General features: G+C 41.8%; 1 protein-coding gene and 1 long non-coding RNA gene across 3 annotated transcripts; one reads left to right on the forward strand and one right to left on the reverse strand.

Moving 5' to 3' along the window:
• Positions 1-523: 523 nt before the first annotated feature.
• LOC131275472 (uncharacterized) lies at positions 524-15406 on the reverse strand. 2 transcript variants are annotated; one of them, XR_009182926.2, is made up of 3 exons: positions 15121-15406; positions 3955-10316; positions 524-3556 (listed from the first exon to the last, which is right to left on the reverse strand). It is a non-coding gene; the product is annotated as an uncharacterized lncRNA (long non-coding RNA). The 2 variants fall into 2 exon arrangements; XR_009182925.1 differs by having other exon boundaries at positions 524-10316.
• Positions 15406-25243, forward strand: ZNF655 (zinc finger protein 655). Its single transcript, XM_012526843.3, is given in 6 exon segments — positions 15406-15613; positions 16429-16593; positions 17829-17914; positions 18325-18451; positions 19409-19581; positions 19583-25243. Coding segments are annotated over 5 exon segments (576 nt in total). The 5' UTR covers positions 15406-15613; positions 16429-16430; the 3' UTR covers positions 19610-25243.
• Positions 25244-25303: the final 60 nt, after the last annotated feature.

Below are 25303 nucleotides of genomic sequence, written 5' to 3' on the forward strand. Positions count from 1 at the left end.
TTGAGAAAAGCAAGCATTCGGTCATAAGAAGGAATGAAGGTCTGACACATGCTGCAATGCAGATGAACTCTGAAAACATGCTGAATGAACTAAGCAAGGCACATAGGACAAATATTGTATGATGTCACATGGGATATATAAATAAAAATTAATTTTTAAAAATCCAAACATCAACAACAAAAACCAAGTAAAATCACAGTTTCCTTGGTTGTGGAAACAGTGCATTGTTGACCTATTTTAGGGAATAATTATGCCTCCACTAAACAAAAATATAATTGTTATTTTGCTCTATAGATGTGAGCCAATATGCTTTGTGCTTTCACTTAACCAAAATGATGCAATCTATTAGGAAAGGAATTGGAGACAATAAATAAGACATTTTTCTGCCTTCATACAAAATCTCGGTATGATTTCACCATAAAGGAAGCTACACCTAAGGAGAAAGAACAGATCCTAGACATGTTCCAGAGACAAGGAATGTTTTTGTTTCCTAGGTTGCTTAAAACAGATACCATGAAATGGGTTGGCTTTCAACAATGGGAATTTATTAGTTTACAAGCTTACAGTTTTGAGGCTGTGAAAATGTCTAAATCAAAGCACCATCAAGATGATGTTTTCTTCCTGAAGATTGGCTGTTGGCAATCCTGTACACCTCTGTCACATGGCAAGGCACATGTGACATCTGCTGGTTTCTCCCTTCTCTTCCAGGTTTCACTGGTTTCAGCTTCTACTTCCGTAGCTTTCCCTCTGTGTATTCTTCCCATTTATACAGTACTCCAGTAAAAGAATTAAGACCCATTCTGAATGGGGTGGGTCATACGATCCTACTGACAATGGGTCCACACCCACAGGAATGGATTAGATTTAAGAACATGCTTTTCCGAGGTACATACAGTTTCTAACCACCACAGGAAACCAGAAAAATTAGAATGAACATAGATTTGAACCTGCCAAATCCCAAGGTAAGAGAATGAAAAAGAGACATTCCTTGAGTCAGAATTAAGTAAGGAGGAGGAAAATAAGTGAAATACACTTGCTTAGATGGTAGTAAACTGAAGGAGTACCTACAGATATACAGAAACTATAGCAGATTAAAGAGAAAATTCATTCTGATGAGTGGATGTAGCTCAGTGGTGGAGCACCTGCTTCCCATTTACAATGTCCTGGGTTTAATCCCTGGTGCCTCCTTAAAAAATTTAAAATTAAAAAAAATTCAGGGATATGCACCAAAATGGAGAAACGTGTATATTTTGGAACTCATGTTAATGACAATTTTACCTCTTCACAACACATCTGTTCCTTGGTACCTCTGACAGAGGCGGAGTGAAGAAATACGAAAATCTTGAGTCTGATGCAGTATGGCAACTGCTTTATTTTACCCCAGTTGGAAATTTTACCAGAGTATATCACTGATCATGAGGATGACCAGAAGAGAGCATGTCTAAATAAGCACAAAGTCATCACGAGGTCTAAAAAAATAAATTTAACAAACCATTGGAGCAATAGTATAATCTTGTTTATAAGAAAAACGAAAGTTGTATTTGTCATGCACCTGGTAATGTGCTTATTGTTGCGTTAAATATCCTACGTGCCTTATGTATTTACAAATACTACTTAGGAATGTATCCCAATTTTATAGTTGGGTAATCCGAGTCTAATTGAGATAAACCCTGGATCCAGTGCTTTAGGAGCCTATGCCTGGGTGGGCCTTGTCTGCCCAGGCCTTTTCTGTGGTCTAGGGGTACATGTGAGTGGATGTGCCCTTTGGGCTGGGGGTGGCAGGGCCTGGGTAGTAGCAGCAAGGGACGGCTTGGGCCCTGGGCACGTCCAATACATCTGTAGCCAGGCAAGTGGGGGAGGGGAGGCACAGGGTAGGGAGTGGAGGTGGAGGAAGAAGACAAAGGGAACATGCGCTATCTCCAACTAGTCTGGGGGTAACATCCCCTCTCCATCCACAAATTCCCTAAAGTGGAGAGATACACTTGGGTTAGAAAAAGTCACACTGTACTTTGTGCCCAACAAATGCCTAAAGTAGCAAAGTGAGGTCCATCTGACGTGGCCCACAGTTGGGCTCCATTTGGCCCCCGCCATGTTTTAGAAATCTAAATGAAAAACATTTAAAGATTAGGGGATTTCACATAAATGTCTGGTTTTCTGACTTCTTTTGGAAAGTCAAATCTGGTAGCATGGGCCTGGATTCCCACATGGAAACTGCTACAGCGGCCTAGGTGCTGCCTGTTTTCTCTTTATTCCTTCCCTGGCAGCAAGGCTGCATTTCAGATAGACTTTCTTATTGGGAGTACACGCAGGCCTCTCCCGTGCATTAGATTTACCTGCCTGGCCTTGTAGGCATTTGAGTCTGTAAATCCCATTTTAAGATGCTGGAAGGCAGGAATGCCTTATTCATCTTCACCACCCCGCCTAGTGCAGCGCCGCGCGCCTAATGGGCTTTAGTAAACGTGCACTGAACTGCTTTGAATTGAGAGGTCCTTTACTCAGGTGGAGTCGCTGCCTCTTCCCAAGCACCTGTGACCCTCAGGTGACACAGTGAAAACCTGAGACGTTGAAAGCTGCAACTTGGAGTAATTTGATTTCTCAGTCCGTAGTTTGGGGATAGCAGAGTCTAAGTCCACCTATTTGAAAAGTTTCATTTCATCTTGGATACCTAATCCAATCACTAAAATAAAATATGGGATAGAGGGCATTTGAGAGTAAGAGTGGAGGGGTGGGGGAAGGGAAGCTGTGTTAAGGTTCTTTTGGTTCTGAGCAACAACAAAAAGAACTGTAATTTTCTTAAGCAAAAAAAAAAAAAGAATTTAATGGCTCACGTAACTGTGACGTCATAATGAAGGCTCTTCATTTCTTGGTTCTGCTTTCCTCTGAGTTGACTTCAATCTCAAGCAGTGATTCTCCCTAGGTGGTAGCAAACCCTTCCTCTGATAGCCCCAGTCTTGCATCCCAGCATCTCCAGTGAAATGAGAGCACTTCTACCTTACAATGTCACCAAAGGTCTGGAGCTGATCTCTTTTGGGATAGCATGAGTCACACATCCATCACTGAGCTAATTCCTGTGGCTAACAGAAGGGAATATTCCAGGCCTGAGTAACTGATCCACCTCTAGAGTCCGGGTAGAAGGATGTTGACCTCACCTGGAGAGCATGGGCTGAGTGTGGGAGAGGCACTTGCAGACAAAGAAAAGAAAAAACACTATTCATTAGAGAACTAATACCAATAGTTAAGGAAAGAGAAATATTTCACACTGATTGTTCAAGGTAACACATTTAAGCATAGTTGTGACATCTACTTCTCATCAAGTATCTGCATTTCTCCCTACATTTCTGGGACCATGTGACTGGTTCTGGACAAAGGATATGAGCAGAAGTAATATGTAAAAGATATTTATGGGCTGAAACAAAAAAGAACTGGTGTAACTATTCGAAGTGCTCTCTTTCTCTGCTGAGATGAGGCTTTATGTTCCAGATGATGGAACTATAAGATCCTGGCTCTCCAGCAACCTGTTTTTTGAGTGACTATAAGATCCTGGCTCTCCATCAACCTGTTTTTTTTTTTTTTTTTTTTTTTTAATATTTTATTTATTTTATTTAATTTCCCCCCCCTCCCCTGGTTGTCTGTTCTTGGTGTCTATTTGCTGTGTCTTGTTTCTTTGTCCCCTTCTGTTGTCGTCAGCGGCACGGGAAGTGTGGGCGGCGCCATTCCTGGGCAGGCTGCTCTTTCTTTTCACGCTGGGCGGCTCTCCTCACAGGCGCACTCCTTGCGTGTGGGGCTCCCGCACGCGGGGGACACCCTTGCGTGGCACGGCACTTCTTGCGTGCATCAGCACTGCACATGGGCCAGCTCCACACGGGTCGAGGCGGCCCAGGGTTTGAACCACGGACCTCCCATAAGGTAGACGGACGCCCTAACCACTGGGCCAAAGTCCGTTTCCCCCTCAACCTGTTTTTTGAGTGACGGTGTAGAACAGAACCATCTGGCCAACCCCTACCAACCTGCAAAGGAGAAACAACCCTTGCATTTGGTCACGATTTTTCAGGTTTATTTGTTATCCTAAGCCTATTTTTACCCTGATACACTATTAGAATCAGAATTAAACCCAAGTCCTACCAAAAGAAAACTATTACAGCTCTACTACTAACAGCAAAGTAGACTTTAATGCAGGAAGCATTATAATTACACAAGGGAAATATTTCATGATTTGTATTCAATAGGAAGATAGAACAAATATGTATGCACCCCATAGCATAGGCTTAAAAACATAAAGCAACAAATGACAGAACTAAAATTAAAAATAGACTCATTAACAATTGGAATGGGAAATTTTTTTAAAACGATTTTTTAAAAATTTATTTCTCCCCCCTCCCTTCATTATCTGCTCTCTGTGTCCATTCGCTGTGTGTTCTTCTGTGTCTGCTTGTATTCTCATTAGGCAGTTCCAGGAACCAATCCTGGGACCTCCCAGAGTCAGAGAGAGGCGATCATTCTCTTGTGCCACCTCACCTCCCTGATCTGCTGCATCTCTTATTGTCTCTCCTCTGTGTCTCTTTTTGTTGCATCATCTTTCTGCACCAGCTTGCCTCATGGGCCAGCACTCCTGCATGGGGCAGCACTCTGTGTGAGCCAGCTCACCACATGGGCCAGCGTGCCTTCATCAGGAGGTCCTGGGCATCGAACACTGGACCTCCTATATGTAGATGGGAGCCCAGTTGCTTGAGCCACATCCACTTCCCTGGAATGGGAAATTTTACTGTAACTTGGCTAGCCCTGGGGGACTGATGCCCATGATTCTCTCCTCTCTATGTCTACTATGTCTTTTCATCTTCCTTGTTTCTTTAGGAGGCACTGGGAGCCGAACCCAGGACCTCTGATGTGGGAGGGAGTTGCCTAATTGCTAGAGCCACCTCCACTCCCTGCTTTGTTGTATCTCATTCTGTTTCCCTCTTCCATTTCCATGAGCTCTGTTACTTTTCTGTTCAGGATTTCAAATTTTTCTTTGTGCTTACTCAGTCTTCTTTTTTTTTTTAAAGATTTATTTTATTTATTTCTCTCCCCTTCCCCCCCCCCCCCCCCACTGTTGTCTGCTCTCTGTGTCCATTCGCTGCGTGTTTTTTTTAAAGATTTATTTATTTATTTCTCTCCCCTCTCCCCCCACCCTGGTTGTCTGTTCTCTGTGTCTATTTGCTGTGTCTTGTTTCTTTGTCCGCTTCTGTTGTTATCAGTGGCACGGGAATCTGTTTCTTTTTGCTGCATCATCTTGTGTCAGCTCTTCATGTGGGTGGCGCCATTCTTAGGCTGCACTTTCTTTCACATTGGGTGGCTCTCCTTATGGGGCACACTCCTTGCGCGTGGGGCTCTCCTACGCAGGGGACACCCCTGTGTGGCACAGCACTCCTTGCGCGCATCAGCACTGCACATGGGCCAGCTCCACACGGGTCAAGGAGGCCCGGGGTTTGAACTGCGGACCTCCCATGTAGAAGACAGACACCCTAACCACTGGGCCAATTCTGCTGCCTGTGTGTTCTTCTGCATCTGCTTGCATTCTTGTTATGCAGCATCAGGAAACTGTGTCGCTTTTTTTTGTTGTTGATTCATCTTGCTGCATCAGATCTCCATGTGTGCGGTGCCACTCTTGGGCGGGCTGTGCTGTTTTCATGTGGGGCAGCTCTCCTTGTGGGGCACACTCCTTACATGTGGGGCACCCCTAGGCGGGGGTCACCCCTGCATGGCACAGCAATCCTTGCACATGGCAGCACTGTGCATAGGCCAGCTCACCACACAGGTCAGGAAGCCCTGGGTATTGAACCCTGGACCCTCCATATGGTAGGTGAACACTCTATCAGTTGAACCACAACCGCTTCTCTCAGTCTTTTTTTTAAGATTTTTTATTTCTCTCCCTTCCCCACCCTACCCCCGGTTGTCTGCTTTCCACATCCATTCGCTGTTTTGCTGTGTCTGCTTGTATTCCTGTCAGCAGCACCCAGAATCTGTGTCTCGTTTTGTTGTGCCATCTTGCTGTGTCAGCTCTGTGCATGTGTGGCGCCTTCCTGGGCAGGCTGTGCTTTTTTTGCACTGGGTGGCTCTCTGTTTGGGGCACACTCCTTGCGTGTGGGCCTCCCCTACATGGGGGACACCCCTGCATGGCATGGCACTCCTTGTGCACATCAGCACTGTGTGTGGGCCAGCTCATCATACAGGTCAGGAGGCCCTGGGTTTGAACCTTAGACCTCCCATGTGGCAGGCAGATGCCCTATCCATTGGGCCAAATTCACTTCCCTCAATGTCTTCTTGATGTCATTCATCTCTTTGACCATATGGTCTTTCAACTCATTAATTTGATTTTGGAAATTTGTGTGCATCTCGCTGATTAATTCTCTCAAATTCTGCATCTTTTCTGGGGCTTTGATATATTCCTTTTCTTGGGCCATGTCTTCTATTTTCTTAGTATGGCTCGTGATTTTTTGCTGATATCTGGGCAACTGATTGGATGTAGTTTACTCAGATGCTCAATTTCTTTTTCTTTTGGAGGGATTTAGTGGCAGGAAGCTGTGTGTTACCACTGCTCTGATTTTTGGCTTGACCTGGATTATTAGGCCTGTCCTGCTGGTTGCTCAAAACTGGAAGTGGACCCAGTAATTGATTGTAGAGTCACTTTCTAGGGCCTTGGGGAGGGAGGCTATTGAAGCCAGAAAAAGCCTCTCCTACTTAATTTTTTTGTGTGCACTTCCTTGGTCTGCCAGCAGATGGTGCTCTTTGGCAGCTCTCAGTTCAATGCCTGGTCAGAGTGTATTTGTTGCAACACAGACTGGATCAATATGATAGAGCTTCCTATCTGGAAGCTAAGAGCCTTGTTATTCAAACTTTCTCTGAGACATTCTCCAGCCTTCTCTGGCAGCCCCCTGTTTTCCTGGGTTGGAAATATTTCCACTCCCCTCTGAGTCCTCAATAATCAGTCCAGTTCTGTTGTAACTTCTCTCCTTTGTCCCGCTCTACTCTGGGTGATGTCCAGCCTTCACCTGGTGTTCTAAAATCTAGAATGTTTTTCTAGGCTGTTTCCATCTATCCTCTAGCTATTTTTCTGGAGGAGAAGATAGTCCCATGTCTTTCTAGTATGCCATCTTCCTGGAAGTCCCCCATGTTTCTTGTTGGGTCATCTTGTCACGTCAACTCACGCCTCCCCATTGCATCAGCTTGCTGTCTTCTTTAGGAGGCACTGGGAACCTCTGCTCCCTTTGTTGTGTCTCTCATTATGTTTTTTCTTCTTGTGTCTCTTGTGTCAGCTTGCTGTGCCTGCCTGTCATGCCAGCTCACTGTCTTCTTTAGGAGGCACTGGGATCCAAACCAGCAACTACTCATGTGGTAGGTGGGAGCCCAGTCACCTGAGCCATATCCCATGAGTAGTGCTTTTGCTGGTGGCCCAACGCCTACAAACCATGGTTGCTCTCCTCGAGGGAGTGGTACTCCTTCCCTGGAGGTGATAACAGGTGTCTCTACCCCCAACAACATCTATTGTATTCTTTCCAAAATCTCATAACAGAGTTATAACAAAATTAGCAGTGGTGCAAGGGAAGGACTACCAACAAAGGGTAATGGGGAACTTTTCAGAGGGAAGGAAATATTCAATAACATGAGTTTGATAGTTCCACAATTGCATAAATTTGTCAAAATTCAACAAACTTTACACTTAAAAAAGGGTAGATTTTACTGCACACAAATCATACTTTAATACACTTGAACTTTAAAAAAGGAAAATACCAGCAAAAACCAACAACTTTAATCAAAGACATAAAATGTGGGTAGTTGTTAGGAGACAGGAAGTTAGCAAATCTCGGTTACCTTGCCAACTTCAGCCAAGTATTACAAGAAAGGCATGAACTCAGCAAAGAACTGAGCAGTTTACAAGCAGAAGTGGAAGAGAAATAGGTCTGGAGATTAAAGACCTCTCAGGATTATTAAACTACTCCTGTATCCTAAATGACAGAACACTTAGGGTGGGGAAAGAGTGAGAGTGACTTTGAGGAACAAAGACTTTCCATTAAAGCAAACCAAAGGGACCTGGCCTGCTCACTGGCCATCTAAACCTAATGTTTTAATTGGTCTTTAGGGAGTCATGATTCAGAGAAAAGCATAGGGAAAAGGAAGTACAGAAATAAAGCAGGCTTAAAAGGTATCATCTAGAAAAGAACTTTGGGTCTAGTAACCAACACAGGGGAAATGACTGGAACCAAATAGGTAACGAACCTATGAAATCCAGGGGCAAATTATACAGCCAAAGAAATCAGCCTGATCTGAAAAAAATCAAGCTGTGGAAAACAAACCTTAAGTCTTCAAACTTGCAAGAGGAGGGGGCTGGAGAAGCTTCAGTTCCTTAGGAAAGCATTACTCCCCAACACCTACTCGAGTTGTGGCCATGAAAGCATCTCCCAGAGGGCAAATGTGGGGACCATGAAGTTTGAGATAAAGGGAAGGAGCTTCCTTTTCTGCCTAGCATGATTTCATTCTTTTGTTATGGACCAATGACTGTGTTTCTTACCTATTTTGAATGGGAGTTTTTATTATAGTTATCCTGTCCCTGCTCTACCATTGTAAATTGGGTTTATACTGGGGGTCTGGGGAAGGGAACAGACAACCTTTGAGTTCATAGGTCACTGGGCCAAAAGGAATCAATCACATCTAGACCTGTCTGAGAGAACCATGCATCATCCAGAGATCCTGGACTTTGAACTGAATGCAGTAACTAGATGGGACTTTGGGTTCTCTCTCTTGGGAAAGAAGTAAATGTATGAAGCAGCTATTGTTGGCCAGAGGGAAGAACTGTGGTAGAAAATGCTAGATGTCTTAATCCATTTTCCCTTCTTCCATAGACCCAGCTTTACTGCACTTCACAACCTCCCCTGCAGTTAAATGCTGCCCTACGATTAAGTTCTCTCCAACAGAATGTAAGCAGACAGGCTGAATGCAACTTGCAGCACTAGCATATAAAAGCTGCTATGCTCATTCTTTCACATTCTCTTCCCCTTCCCATGAGCTGGAATGGTCTTCAGTTGCAAGTGACCTTGGAAACCACATGCTGAAGTTGAGAGAGCCAGTGTCAGCCTGCGTGACTGCGCTTGATTCAACCCCCGCCCCCCTTCTCCCAACCTGGAACAACAAGGTCATCCAGGATTATTAAGAGAATGAAATGTTTCTATTTTATTTGGACCAATACACTTTGGGCCTATTTGTTATAGCAGGTTAACCTCCTCTAGTACATGTGGCATAGGGAAATCTTTCCTATTATTGCAAAGAAACTGGAAGTCATAAAGGAAAAGACTGACAGATTTCATTTCATAAAAAATGTAAAACTTCCAAATGGGAAAACAGGATAAACAAAGTTATAATAGACATGAAGAAAATGCATAATGGATAGTAGGCAAGAGATTAATATCCATTCTAAAGAGAGAGTTCATACACATTAACAAGAGAAAGTTTAAAACTGGCCAAAGGACATGGACAAACAGGCAGAAAAAAAAAATGCAAGTAGATACTACGCATATAGAAAATGTTCAGTCTCACTAGGAATCAGGTATATCGAAATATATAGAAATGGTTTTCTTAGAGCAAAAGAAACATTTTAGTAATTTTTCTTTCAGTCAGTTTTTGACTCTCTAGAATAGATATTTTCAGATTGTGCAATGACGGTCTGAATTCTCCTCCTGAGTCTTTAAAAGTACCCCAAGAAGGGGGAAATGAGAGGAGAGAAAAAAAGATGGAGCCAGCTATAGATAAGTAGACTTGCAATTAAAAAGCCAGTATTTGGTAAGTCCCAAAATATAAAGAGAGGAGAGTAGAGGCTGAATGATTTCTTTCAGTCAAGACAGAATCTCATCAGTTTCTTCCCTTTTTGTTTAAGGCACTTCTCACACAACAATCTTCTTCATGTCAAGTTTCCCCTAAGTGGCCACTGCAATTCTAAATTATCCCTGGTAAAACTGTGCTAGTTAGAGAGATGCAAGTACTAGTTAACGTTAAGAGTCAAAATACATGAAGGAAGCATGAGTTTGGCCCCCAAAAGGCAGGATTTTAGATTGAGGACTTACATGGAAAATGACCCCATGAGAACTGTAATGTTCTAGAAGGATGGTGCTTGTGTCAACTGTCAGCAACCAGGGACCAGAGAACAACTCTTGATTCCAGACAGATGAACGTAAAGAAATCCATCCTCAGGGACACAAAGACTTTTTTTTCTCCCCATTTATGTTGTCCCTGTTTTGGTCGATTTGTTTTCTCCTTCCAGCAGATTCTCCTCATTGTAGGGCTGTGACCTGAAAGGGAATTCTGTTAGGTTTCAAAGTTCATAGGATGCACACTTCTTCCAGACTTCACCACCAACTCCTAACGCTTACCCTCTACCAATGTGTTGCAAATGTATCCAGTTCAGCTGCTCTTCTTGAATTAGCTCACTGAAATTTGGCAGGAGTACCTGTTGATTATTTTGCAGTACTCATGTCTGTAAGGTGCCTGTTGCTTCTGTTTGTTTCTTCTTGCACAACAGTCGAGACCTCGCTGGTTTCCTAACTATTGCAGGTTTGTCCTCAGCAATCATGTTAGGGTTTATGGGGCTACCCTGTCATCTAGCTGTGTTGCAGATGCTGTCAATGGATTTTGGTTTTGCTACCGTAATTGCTCTGTGTGTTTTTAAGGGGGAATTTGGGGAGATTAAAAAACTATGCCACAAAACAAACGAACAAACAAACAAAAAACTATGCCACTATCTTTTTCTCTGTGTTCCTTTTTTGAGTAAAAGGGAATCCTCTTTTACAGAAACATCCCAGGAGACTGCTCTACACATCTCATTAGCTAGACGTATAACCACGCCCATGCCAAAATAAACCAGTGGCAAGGATAGCGTTAAGCCATGATTAGCAACAAGACTCACTTCCTGGAATTACAGCAGAGAGGGCAGAGCACACAGACATATAGAGGGCAAATGAATGTGAAGAGGGCTTTGCCAGAAAGGAGGAAGCAAGGCAGCAGCAGAGGGGAGGGGTACGGATTTGATAATAAAGCTAACAGTGTTAAGAACAAATACTTCTCAGAATTCTTGACAATTCACAGGAATATATTTTATGTCATAACCTTGTATACATACATTACATCCACACATGTATTCATATGCCTGAAACAAGTTTCATGAAACAATACTTACTGCTACTACTAGGAAAATTAAAAATCTAGTCGATTCCGAATATGATGTAATATTTAAATACAACATACCAAACATGTCCTAAAAAAAGGGCAAAAAGAAAATTTCATGGAGATTTTATTTAATGTGATGGGTGTGCTTGCCTGTTCATTAGCTCTTTCCAGTCAGGAACACATGAAGATAATGCTACATGCATATCTGGGGCACTATTGAGCCTATTTCTTTTCTTTGTTTTCAGTCGTGTCAAGATGGAAAATCCTAGTTCGCACAAATAGGTACTTGTGAATGGTAATAAAAGCAATATACTCTTTCTACTTAGCAAGGGAAACTCATCTTTAACCTTAATCCAAAATGCTGATAGTTTAATGTCTTATAATAATTCTTCAGTGTGAATGATGAACTGAGCTGCAGTAATTCATTCTCGTCCTCGGGTGCCAAGTTTAACCCCATGATTCCAGGTTTTGAAAAGCAAATGGATCTTTCATCCAAACATTTTTCTTCAATGACTCAAATTGCTCTTCTGGAAAGTAGTGGTTAAAGGTTTGACACAAAGAAGTGAGATGCAACACTATCTCTAATTTTACTTCTTTTAAGCCATCTTCATTAATAATATTCTCTTCAATGTGTTGCAACAATGTTGGGAACATATAGTAGCTAGGGTGATTACTTTTGAGTCTTATTTGCCACAATGATAATGTTTTTTGGAATCCCAGAATATGTTTCAGGTATTGAAATATATCATTGTGTTTCCCCTAGCTTCAAATTTAATTCATTAAGAATGGCAAAAATATCACTTAAATATGCCAATTTTTGTTACCCAAATATCATCTTCAAGAAAATCTGCCAAATGAGTTTGCTTTTCAATGAGAAAAATGTAAATCTCATTCCTGAGTTCATATACTCTGCTTAATACTTTTCCTCGAGACAACCAACGATTTTCTTTTTTTTAAAATAAGATTTATTTATTTCTCTCCCCTTCCCCCCACCCCAGTTGTCTGTTCTCTGTGTCTATTTGCTGCATCATGTTTCTTTGTCCACTTCTGTTGTTTTCAGCAGCACGGGAATCTGTGTTTCTTTTTGTTGCGTCACCTTGTTGTGTCAGCTCTCCGTGTGGGCGGTGCCATTCTGGGCAGGCTGCACTTTCTTTCACGCTGGGCGTCTCTCCTTATGGGGTGCACTCCCTGTGCGTGGGGCTTCCCTACGCAGGGGACACCCCTGCGTGGCAGGGCACTCCTTGCGTGCATCAGCACTGCACATGAGCCAACTCCACAGGGGTCAAGGAGGCCTGGGGTTTGAACCACGGACCTCCCATGTGGTAGACAGATGCCCTAACCACTGGGCCAAGGCCGCCGCCACCAACGATTTTCTGTATGAAATAGTGAGTGAGTATGGTTAGCCCCAATTTTCTGAACAAAATATTTCAAGAAGTTGGCTATTCAATGAGCTTCCTTTGATAAAATTAACTATTTTCACTGCATTTTTCAATACATCTATCAGACTTGGTGGAATTTCTTTGGATACCAAAGCTTCTTGATGAATAAAACAGTGATTCCAAAGAGCATTGTTACGAGTTGCTTCTATCAATTTTTCAACAACTCTATCTGTTTTCCAGTCATATTTGCTGCTCCATCACTTGAAACATCTTTGCAATTTTTCCAGTTTAACTTATACTGGCCAATAATACACTTTTCTAATTCAGTAAATAAATCTAGTCCAGTTACACGTGAATTTAAATTTAAACAACACAACAAATCCTCTATAAAATCATCTTGCCACACATACGTGACATAAACAAGAGTGTTGGACAACTTGCAATATCAGTGTTCTCATCAAGCTGGAGTGCAAAATCTATCCCAGACTGTAACCATGTGATAAGCATTGCTTCTAAATGTTTTGCAATAGTGCAGATCTGATGAGATACTGTATTATCACTAAGAGGTATTGTTCTTAATTTGTCAGCTGATTTATCATCAAAAATGGTAAGCACCATATCCATACATGCCGGAAGAATAATTTTTTCAGCAGCTGTGTGAGCCATTTTCTCTTTTGCCACATGATATGCAACTAAATATGATGATAACAAGGCTCTCTCGTTCATAGTTGTAGAACGATGAAGAAATTGTGGTACTAACTCTATGCTACTTTTTTCCCTTTTGAAAATGATCTTCCTCATCTTCATCTTCTTCCTCCACCTTCACTATCACTATACCTTCCATCTCCTGGGGAGGAAGGAGAAACAAACCTGTAGTATCCCTTAAATGAGCTGCCATTGTAAGGACTTGGCTTACTTGATCCAAGCCGGGTCTGCTTCAAAGGGCTGTCCTTTCTGCTCTAAGAGATGTTTAATGAGGTAGTTTTCTGTTATCCCTGCAGGGTAGACAAACTGAATGGTGGTATTAAAAAGCAATGGTGAGCTGTATGCTGCTAACGCCTCTTACAACTGATCATGAAGACAACTCACTAAACTTAGTGGTGAGACATGGTAAATGCTGAGTAACAGCCATCAATGTTAGCTGTGTGCAAGCAACACTTGATGCCTAATGTACACAGTGCATTTAATACCCACAGAATCCTCTTGAGGTACACATAACACCCCTCCTGATTTTAGAGATGAAATAGATGCTTAGAAATATAGAGTAATTGGTCTAACAACAGAGAGTCAGTGTGGTAGAGCCAGGACTCAAACCCAAGTCTGAAGGCCCAGGACCTACCTATGCTGCTCCATTGCCACCTACTACTCTAAAAAGTGATCTGGTCACTCTTAAAAAGTGATCACCAAAGTTGGGTGTACAAGACGATCCAATGGGGTACAGGGGAAAAACTGAAATTTCTATTTATAGTTTGAAGATAACAAATTAAGCTTTAATGTGAACACTGAAACGTCTCATGTTATATAGGCTCTATGAGTTCTCCTAGAGGAGGAAAAGGATTTCTTTAATACTTGGGCTTTGACAGGGCTATCCTCACTCATTTGTCTGCTTTTGAAATATGATCATAAGCCTAGTGGATTTACAGATTATTTTATCTGGTTATTAAACCAGCCCTCACAAATTAGATAATTTAGTTGATTCCTGAAAAGAAATCCTGGCAAGTATGTCAAGGTTGGACTGGATTTCAAAGACAGGGAGAAGGATGCTCCAAAGATTCATTCCACTAAGTCTTCTACTCCCAGAAGCTAATGTAATTCCAACAAACCTTAATTTCATACTCCAATATATTAGTCTCTGTGGAGCATTAGAGAGATTGTCTCTTCCATTCATTTTCCCTCCATTTTCATTTCAATATTCAGAATTTGGGGTTTCATTATCTTTAGCATTGATTACTGCAATGAGCTTGTTTTTTTTCCTTAGCTCCAACTCCTCTCTTCCAAATCAAATACTTAATAGGGTTTGAACAGTATTACCAAAACACAGCTCCGACCAGATCACCTCTTTCCTTCAAAAATTAAGCATAAATCTCCCCCTTCAAAGGTTTCCATCTTAGAGCATTTATATTCGCTTTGACATCTTTTGTGTTGCTATGCCTGTCCACAAGCCATCACATTCTTTAAGGATCCAGGAACACCAGGAGGTCACAATGCCCTAAGGACTTCTGTCCCGGAGCACCATACCTTACTCATTGCTGTTTCGGCAAAGTCTAGTTCTTCCACCAGGAATGCAGCTCTCTCCCAGTCTGTTCTATTTTTCCCTTCCTTTCCAACTTGCCCAATGACCCCTCCCCACCTTTCCCCAAAAACCTTAATAGGTTCTGATCCGCGACTTTCTGGGGTCCTCACATCCACCGAGGGGCCTGCAGTCCTTAATCATAGAATCTAATGAGCGTATTTTCCACAATGGGCAAGCACTCCTGTCCTAGTTCCCAACTGGTGGACTCAAGGAAGTCGGACCCCAGGTCTGTCACCCCTCCTCGCCCGGGATACGCACCCGCTTAGGCCCGCGGGGAATCTCGAGGGCCGGCCTACGCCACGAAGGGACAGCGGGGGCGCATTTCCCACGTCCAGGGCCGTGGCGGTCATTGCCGGTATATTGGCGACAGAAGCGCCAAGAACCCGGAGGACAGGGAAACGTTAAGTCGCTCGTGGGCCGACCGACGGGCACAAGAGGAGAATGAACGCAACGCAGCTGACCCCAGACGTCGCCCGAAGGCGCGGACCCAACTCCTCATCCGGGGCCCTCGCCTGACCTGCCTCCGCCCCCGGCCTTCGGACTCTGCTCCCGGAAGTGCCACCGAGAAGGGCCGGCCTCCAGGCGGGCTAGACCGTCCCTCCGCTCAGGTGGGTTATCCAGAAACAGCTCCGGGTACAGTCTGGCCGGAGTGCGCGGCAGGGTCGCCGTCTTGTTTTGTCACCCCGGGAGAAGGAATCCCTCGACTTCCCACCACGGAGGTTCCAATTCTCAGGGACGCGCGAAAGCCGAGGTGAGCACACCTCTCTCTTCAGTCCCGGTTTGCTTGACGCCCTCCTGTCAGGAAGTCGTGACTGTGCCCCAGCGGGAGCTGGGTCTCTGCTCCGCTTCACCTCTTTGGGACTGTGTGTTCAACTAAAAGGAAAGTGAGAGAAGGGCAGCGCCGGGCGAGGCCTCCTGAGGACCAGGCTAGAGAGCTAGGCCAGGGCCCTTCTGCTCCTGTTTAAGGAAGACGGAACCTTGGTCCTGTGCTCGCGTTTAAAGACACCGGTAAAACCTTTTTGAACCGCAACTCTTCCCTCAGTTACGCTCGAGATTGTGGGACAAGGCTCGCCAACCCTGTCTGAGTTAGCAAAGTTGTCTTCCAAACGAGGAATTTTCTTGTAGACAAGCCCATTTAGTAATTCAAGGCGGGCCAGCAGTATAACCAATGAAGTCGTTAGGGGCCAACTTTGACAAATATGAGTAATCATAATGAGCATATTTCTCTGGCTACAGATTTGAGCCTTGACGGCAGCTTTTAAACTTCAAATATTTTAAACCTTCCCCAGAGATCTTAATAGTACTAAATTGTACTGTCTTGGGTTTTTTTTTTTTTTTGAAATATCACAAATTCTGAATTATTGGAGTTCAAATAGGCCTGCATTCTTGGACCATATGATTTGTTTCCTAAATATTTGAAATTGAATAATATCCATTTTTCTTTCTTTTGTTTATTTTGGACCTTTAGTCATTATCAACTATTTTTTATTAAGTGTGTATGTCCTGAGGATATAAATGAGGCATATTTTAACATATTACTGTGGTTTCTCCTAATCTCACCCACAGTGATGGTCCTTGTCCTCCAGACAGGAATGGAGGAAATATCAACCCAGGAAGAAGCAGAATCATCACCAAGGCTCCAGTTTCAGTCTTTGGAGACTCAGTCTGAGGGTCTGTCCCCAGAGCCTCAGTTCATGCAGCAGACCAGCACGGAACAGGGACTCACTGGGGGTAAGGCAGAGAGAGCGCTAACATCCAGGAGATTGGAAGTGGAGAGGAGCTCCTGAGGGGCTCCTGGGCCTTATTTAAGAAAGGTCAGAAGCTTCAGTTACTCCTAGATGGAGGTCTGGAAAGGAGAAACAAGTATAGTTCATTTCAGTCCCTGCCTGAAACCTCTCAAGTAAGGTCTGGATCCCTCTATTAAGGACAGCCCATCTCTCTTTAGTAAGCAGAGAAGTGGTCATGCCCTCTCCTTTTCCTCCAGACATGCTTCACGTCATCCAAATTTTCACATCCAGAACAATTTCTAAGACAGGCTGCTTTTGCCACATCTTGCAATTTATGCCTGGCCCTCAATGTCAGATTCTCCTCAGTTTCTCTTGGATTTAGGGCCTGTGCCTCCCTGTTTGCTTCACTTAGTTTCTCTCTTGGTGAACTTGTGTGTTTTTACCACCTGCTGTTCATTTGCAACTGCCATGTGTGTGACTAATTAATTTTGGTCAAGAAAGCAACTATTTAATTCCTTGGTTAAGAACATTGCCTGTATGAATGTATATATATTAGATGTGGAATATATAATCATATTTTTATGTGTTGTATAAATAGGTTGGTCTGTCTTGTCCTTCCTTTGTTTTGTAAGAACTGTGTCTTAAATTACTTGTGACCAACTCCACAGCTTGAAACAATGTGCATCAGCAAAGGAGGTCGAGTGTCATGGTGTATGGAGTGATGTGGGGCATTGTGGGAGTGTGGGGAAAGGCTGTAAGGAAATGGATGACCATTCCTTATTCTTGGAGGCCTTCCAAACTGGTTGCAGAGACATTGCCCACTCACAAGAGAAAGCCTTAATGAAACAGAACAATATATGGGAAAGGGTCAGGAGAAAGCCACAGAATAACCATGTCCTTGGATAAGTCACTGCAAGTCTTTATGCTTTGCTTTGCCCATCTGCAAAACAGGTATAATGCTTATCCCTCTGTTAGAGGAATGCCCTGTCATGAGAATAAAGTGAAATAGGAGATTTCATGTTAAAATCCTGTATAACAGTTAGGTCTAAACATAAGTAAGTAGGGCATGCAAGTGCTGAGAAAGAGCAGAGATGAGACACTGATAACGGTTTGTTGGTTTAACTAGAATGTTGATGTGAAGAAGGTCCCACCGACTCCCCTTGGGCTGGAGAGGCCTCTTCTGTAAGGGAGCCCTGGGAAAGGGCCGCTCTCACTCTTTACTCCTTTCTCCTCCCTCAGCTCCACCTGTTCTCCAGGTGCCTGCTCTTCCCCATGCGGGAAGCCCAGGAGACCAGGCAGCTGCACTTCTGACAGCCAGGTACCAGGTGAGCTGAGGATCCCTCTGCTTTTCCTCAGGGCCTCTTGCTGCTGATTGAGTGTGGCCTTTCCCTCATCCCATCTGGGAACCTTGCCTGGAGTTTTTTTCAATAGCAAACCCCAGTTTGGGAACTGATCATCTTCAGAGACCTGGACTTCACACAAACCACCTTCCCCAACCACACAAGCCAGCACTGTTCCTTCCCTGTGTCGGTTCTTTGTCCAGGTGCTGTGATGGGCACTTGGCTATTAGAGGTTAAAGGGTTAGGGGATTTATTCCCTAGGTCCTAATCTCGTCTCCCTCCTCTCCAACATAAATACACGCTGGACACCTTCTCTCTGTATCAACATCTTCGTTCTCTGGCCACAGTGCTGTAGTGGGTTCGTTCCCCAGAGCAGCCAGGATGTGTTATTTCAGGACTTTGTGACATTCGAGGATGTGGCTGTGTACCTCACTCGAGAGGAATGGGGATGCCTGGATCCTGTTCAGAGGGATCTCTACAGAGAAGTGATGTTAGAGAATTTTGGGAACGTGGTCTCTCTGGGTAAGGACTATCTTCCTTATTATTCAAATTGTGTATTAGGGTTTCTTCCTTGTTTTTGAGTGGTGTGAAGTCTCTGAGAAAGTCGGAGGGTGGCTCGGGTTTCAGGTCTTAAATCTCCTGATCCTCTACCTTCAGAGGCATCTCAGCTGGGAGTGGGGTAATTAAGGGGTTGAAGAAGAGGCATCCTACTCCTTATCCCCAGTTAATGTTTCCTACTTTTGTAGGGCTCCTGTTCCCTGTTAGAAAAGGGTAACTTGCTTGCTTTACTCAAGTTCTCACCTTCACAATTTTCTCCCTTTTTAAAGGACAGACTCTAAGGCTTCCCAACCCCCATCCAGATATTTTCCTCCCTGGGGTCTCAGATGCTTCCCCTTTTCCTAAGAAGAAGAAATGCCTTTTTCAAACATAGGCTAAAATCCTTCCTGTTGAATAATCACTGACCTCTTAAGCTCCCCCAGGTCATCTCCAAGGTGGCCAAATTTGAGAGACTTCATTTAAAAACATAACTCACTGTGTGGCGTGTCCATTTCAGTGGATCCCCGCACAGTAATCCCAATAACCCCACCCAAGGCAGGAAGTCTCAGGCATTTGCCCCACACTCAGGTCCTTTCTCGTTTTGACTGATACTGCAGGCAACTGAAGTGGGCAGCCTGCAGTGCTGTGGGGATGCATTGGGTGGTGGTAGGGTGTGGGCAGTCCCCTTGATATGAGCATTGCTCCTTTTCTGCTTTTCTGTTTTGCCTATCTCTTCTGCTATTTTCCATTTACTTATTTAATCACACTTTTCCTCTTTCCCCCTTTTTATTTTGTTTTGCTTTTCCTATGCTGGTGGCATCCAGGGCATTGCTCTATCTTGATTACACTCAGATTTCAGGAGGTCTTGCCTTCGGGGAGATAGCCTGACTACTGGGAAGGTTTTTAGTGTGTTTTCCATCCCTGGTTCTTTGATCTTTATAGGCATACTTCTCCGCCTTCCCACCACCCGGATTCATAGTGTGAATTCCTGCCCGGCCCTGAGTCATACCCAGGCAAGTGCTTTCTCTGGAGAAACACTTGCAGTTCTTTCAGCATGCATCTCCAAGAGATGGTCCAAGTGTCGGCTTCCCATCGATATTGCTCATCCCTGCTCAGAAGGAAACTCCTTTTCCACAATTGTAAGATACTAAACTCGATTGATGGAATAGATGCCCCCCTGCCCCCAGGGTGCCACCACTATGTAGAACTGCAGATCCTCGAAAGACTTTTACTAAATTTCTAATATATAAAAGGCCAGGGAAGCCTTTTGTTGGAACCAGATGTGTTTTGAACCCAGTTCATTCAGAAACCATGGTTGGTAGTCAGCTGCTTGGGGTCTGAGAAACCATGAGGTTGAGTTCCACTCTTCAGTCATCTTTTCATGTTATTTTAGAATGTGGAGCATACCTTGTGTGCCCCTTCTTTTCTGTAGCGAAAACAACCTGCCCCTCATGTTGTCTAATTCCCCTGCAATGCCTCCTGGGCTTTTGTCGTGTTTAAAATTCTAGCCATCTTCCTTTAAATCCCGATGGCTGTCTCCAAGGTCCTGTCTTCTCCCCTTTAGTCTTTGTGGGACTACACGGATTGATGCATTTATATTCCCTTTCCTTCTCAAGTGTTCCCTAGCTACATTACTTGACTTCAGGGCATCAAATTGAATGTCTGTTTAACAATTTGTAAACTATAAACTTGTAAACTGTAAAGAGATATATAATTGTAAACTACTGATAATTTTACCTAATAATTACAGAATTTCCAAAGTTAAACTGTCTACTTTTTGGATGAAAGAAATCTCCTAGCACTTTCCTAGCAAGTTCCTAGAACTTGCCCATTTCCTCCGTTATCTCTGCACACACAGGACCTCACATTCACATACTCAGCATGCACACACACATGCATGCGCATGTACACATGAAATTCTCCTACTCAACTTGTTTTTGTGACCAAGCCAGCAGCATCTCCTTAGCAATTATTATTTTTACAGTCCTTGGGAAATCATTTTCTTATTTATGAGCTAAGCAAACCCACCTGAAATTGAACTTTACACAGTTATTAATTTAGCAAAATGGTTCGCTGGTATAAAATAGCATTTTATAATCCAGTCCCTGAATTAGCAGGCCCACTTTCCACCTCACATGCTTTTCCCACATGCTTGGCATGTTTTTGTCACAGGTGTCAGAATTTTGGTCTGGTTAAATGCATCTACTGTATCATAGTAAATATACAGAGTGTGAACAATAGAGTAAGAGAGTACAAAAAATTTAAAACCTCTTAATTGTCATTATTGAACTAAAAAATAAGCATATCTTTTGATGTTGCGTGAACACAGCTGGCTTGAGATCATGCCCAAAGGGAGGTTAGTAGTGAGTTAGTGCTGGTGGTTAGGACTGGGAAACAGGGCGGGGTGTGGATGGGTCAGGGTGGTAGGTCCCCTATCAGATGATGGTACAGAAACGTACTTATCAAAATTCTCCTTGATGAGAAGCGATTTGATAAATCAGTTGTTTTGCACATACTGTGTTTGAAGTTGATATCCAAAGGGACAACAATGATTTCAAATAGAATGTCTTTTACTGCCATGTCTGTTTACTCTTTATTGAGCAGCCAATATGCCCTAGGTACTGTCCATACCTCATTTAATCCTTACCATAACCCTCTGAGCAGGGATTGTGATTCCTATTTTATATATGAGGAAACTGGGGCTCAGAGAAGTTACGAGGTCCTCTGAGGGTCAGCGCAAGGGTTAGGGCCCAAATCTAACTCTGAAGCTCATGTTCTTTTTAGTATTTTGTGCTTGTGAGACAATTAGTCCAATTACGTATGGTATTTTTAAAAATGTTTTTGTGGGTTGCCTATACTCTGATAACTAGAAAAATTCAAAATAGACATATAAATTGGAGAAACAGGCACAAGTTTGTATAGTTTGGGACCAGAAAGCACATATATTCAGGAAGGAATAAAACTGTCTAGGTATAAATTCCAGTACAACAGGAATTGCTAAGGTAATTCACAAAGATATTGCTAAGGTAAGATTTTATTTGTTTATTAATAAGGACCAGGAAGAAAGGCATGATGTTAACAGATGGTTAAGATCTTAGTATAACTCTGGTACAAGCAACAAACCAAACAGTGAACCTTTGTAAAGATAAATTTTAAGTATTTTTAAAAATCAGATTAAGTTAAAAATACATCTAATTAGGAAATTGTCGAGGTTAAAATAAAGTAATTTCAAGTAGCAAAATTTTAAAGCAAAAGCATATTTTGGAAGCATAGAGTCTTGAATTAAATTAAAATTAGGAAACAAGTATTCAGGGCAGTGGCAAGAAAACCTGCCACTAAAGTGTTTCTGACAGGTAGTATGAAAGATTGGAAAGAATACAGACTGGAGTCAGACCTGGGTTCCATTTACCAATTGACATATTGAGCAAAAGGATTTCAGTATTTACTCCTACTTAAGAAATAAGGTTAAGATACACATGGGCCAAGTAATTTTTTTCTGTGCTGGTTGCCATATCTTAGCGAGCATCAAAAACTAAAGCAATTTTTAAACTGATATTTACATAAAGAAAATCATAAAATCCATTGCTTCTGCATACTGTGTTTTGTTACAATCCAGTTTTGTGTACTTTTCTATACACTGTTGTTACAGGACTTCTGTTCGTTGTAATCATAAATAGCATGAAAATGGTTAAAAATCTGGGTTCAGATTGTAAGACCTAGTCCAGACGTATTGTGTATATTTTAACATTAAATGAAAAGAAAACCCTTGCTTTGTATTATAGTCATGCAGTCTTGTGTATGGTAAACAGTTGAATAATTTGTCAGAAATTCTATTTTCTTTTCATTTTTAAATTTTCTTTTATTTTTTTAAGATACATAGATCACACAAAATGTTACTTTAAAAAATATAAGAGGTTCTCTATTTTCTTCATCTATAAAATGTGGAAAGTAATGTTACCTTTCTGGGTTGTGCTGAGGATTAAGTTAGATTATGTATGTAAGTACCTAGCTCATGGTAGTTAATGTAAATGTTTCAGAAAGGAGCAAGTGATATGAGCTATAGACTACGTTTTTTAATACAAACAAAATTTCAGAAGAGAGTCCCAAATTATTTCTTTGCATTGAGATTTCTTCCAATTGAATATTACTTGGACTATTGACAGGGGGTTAGATTTTTATTATAAAGACATTTTCATTTCTTTGAAATTAGTCTCTAAGATCCCATTTAGTTAAAATTTCCATGACTCCAGATCTGTTGGATCATGCCTCTCCATGTATTTTTCTAGTCCTTTTTTCTCTATTGATTTATTTTTTATCTTCTACTCCATTGTCAACCTGTTGGCCTTCTGTTCTCATTTTTTGGAGGTATGGATGGATTTCATTTACAATCATTAGATATTTGTCACTAGAATATTTAAAAGCCAACATGTTCTGAAATAAGGACTCTTTGAGTCCTAACTGGGATTCACCCGGTATTGTCATCTTTGGCAACTCACTTAACTTCTCTGAAGTTTAATTTTCCCATTTGCAAAATGGATACAATAATATTTCCTATCTCATAAAGTTACAGTAAGTATTAAATGAGTTAAACTTTATAAAGCTCTTGGTATGGAACTTGGCACCTGTGAAGTGCTCAGTAAACTTTACCTTAATATTTTGATGATATTGATGATACAGGTGATTTTAAATCTGTATCCCGAACCCTATTCTTGATTCTAAATGCCTTCTTGTATTTCTATTAGGTTGGTGCAAAATTAAGTGCAGTTTGCATTGCTGAAATTTGCCTTTTGATATTGGCATGTTTTTAAATAAATGTGGTTATTTTATACATCATTTTAATGTGCATTTGTCACTTTATGTTTTTTGCTGATGCTATTACTTGCTCTTTATATTTATTTTAGACTATGGAAATGATGTTAGGCAAAAAGCAAATTCAAGCCGTTTTCTTATTTGAGTTCAAAAGGGGTCATAAAGCAGCAGAGACAACTTGCAGCATCAACAATGTGTTTGACCCAGGTACTGCTAACAAATGTACCGAGCAATGGTAGTTCAAGAAGTTTTGCAAAGGGGACAAGAGCCTTGAAGATGAGTGTAGGGGCTGGCCATAGGAAGTTGACAACAACCAATTAAGAGCAATCATCTAAGCTGATTCTCTTAAATTATATAAGAAGTTATCAAAGAACTCAACATCAACCATTCTATGGTCATTTGCCATTTGAAGCAAATTGGAAAGGTGGAAAAGCTCCATCAGTGGGTACCTCACGAGCTGACCGAAAATTTTTTAAAAATCGTCATTTTGTAGTGTTATCTTCTCTTATTCTATACAACAACAATGAACCATTTCTCTATCCGATTGTGACATGCGACGAAAAGTGGATTTTATACAACTGGTGACGACCAGCTCAGTGGTTGGACCAACAAGAACCTCCAAAGCACTTCCCAAAGCCAAACTTGCACCAAAAAAAGATCATGGTCACTGTTTGGTGGTTTGCTGCCGGTCTGATCCCCTACAGCCTTCTGAATTATATCTGAGAAGTATTCTTATCAAATCGATGAGATGCACTGAAAACTTCAACGCCTGCAGCCAGTGTTGGTCAACAGAAAGTGCCCAGTTCTTCTCCATGACAACACGTGACTGCACGTCGCACAACTAATACTTCAAAAGTTGAACGAATTGGGCTACAAAGTTTTGCCTCATATGCCATGTTCACCTGACATCTCGTCAACTGACTACCATTTCTTCAAGCATCTTGACAACTTTTTGCAGAGAAAACGCTCCCATAACTATCAGGATGCAGAAAATGCTTTCCAAGAATTTGTCGAATCCCGAAGCATGGATTTTTACACTACGGGAAAAAATAAACTTATTTCTCACTGGCAAAAACGTTTTGATTGTAATGGTTCCTATTTTGATTAATAAAGATATGTTTGAGCCTTTTTATAATGATGTAAAAAATTCACAGTCTGAAACAGTAATTCCTTTTGCACCAACCTGATAGCTGCCTGTTAGGCATTTTCTCTTTCACCTTCCTACATTATCTCAAACACAAGTCTAAAATCACACAACCTCTCATCCACATGAAGATACCCTTTTTTTGTGTGTTTGCATATGCGTTTTTAAGTGCAGATATAGAGTGATTAATAGCCAAATTTATTTCAATTATCAAATACTTAATAAATCCCTGAATAAGTTTATCAGAGTTAAAAGTTGCAAATTGTCTTGTATTATCAATTCTGAGCACAATACTTACTACTTCATGGCATGCTTTTTTTTTTTTTTTCTTTTTTTAACTTGGAAAACTATTTTATTTGACATAGAGGGCCTTACTTAAGTAAGTGTCCAAATGAGAATTGACTCTTCAGGAATTCAGAAACTAGTAAATGCCTGCCTTATGTCTGTTATGATCACCTTGCTCATAGGTTCTCACCATGGGATCCTGTTAATCATATATCCTAAGCCCAATGCCCTTTTTAAAAAATTGGGTAGCCATTATATGTTGACACTTGGGCACAAAGTTGGCACTCCGTAAGTAACGGTTGAGTGAAATAAGTCAAAAGAAGTACAAGATAGACTGAGAGGTGATTATTAAAGGATAGCACTTTTTTTTCTGTTTTTTTGTATTATTGTAATAATGAAAATACTCTAATAATCATTGAAGTGATGAATGCACAAATACGTGATTATACCAAATACTGTTGATTGTATACTTTGGATGAATTGTATGCTTTATTAATATGTATCAATAAAACTGATTTAAGAAAAAGTACAAGATAAAAGGTATATGGTCCCTGCTGTCAAAGAATTTGTAAATCAAGGAAGGACAATAATGACTGAAT

The sequence above is a fragment of the Dasypus novemcinctus genome, chromosome 23 (assembly GCF_030445035.2).
Source record: "Dasypus novemcinctus isolate mDasNov1 chromosome 23, mDasNov1.1.hap2, whole genome shotgun sequence".
NCBI classification, from domain to species: domain Eukaryota; kingdom Metazoa; phylum Chordata; class Mammalia; order Cingulata; family Dasypodidae; genus Dasypus; species Dasypus novemcinctus.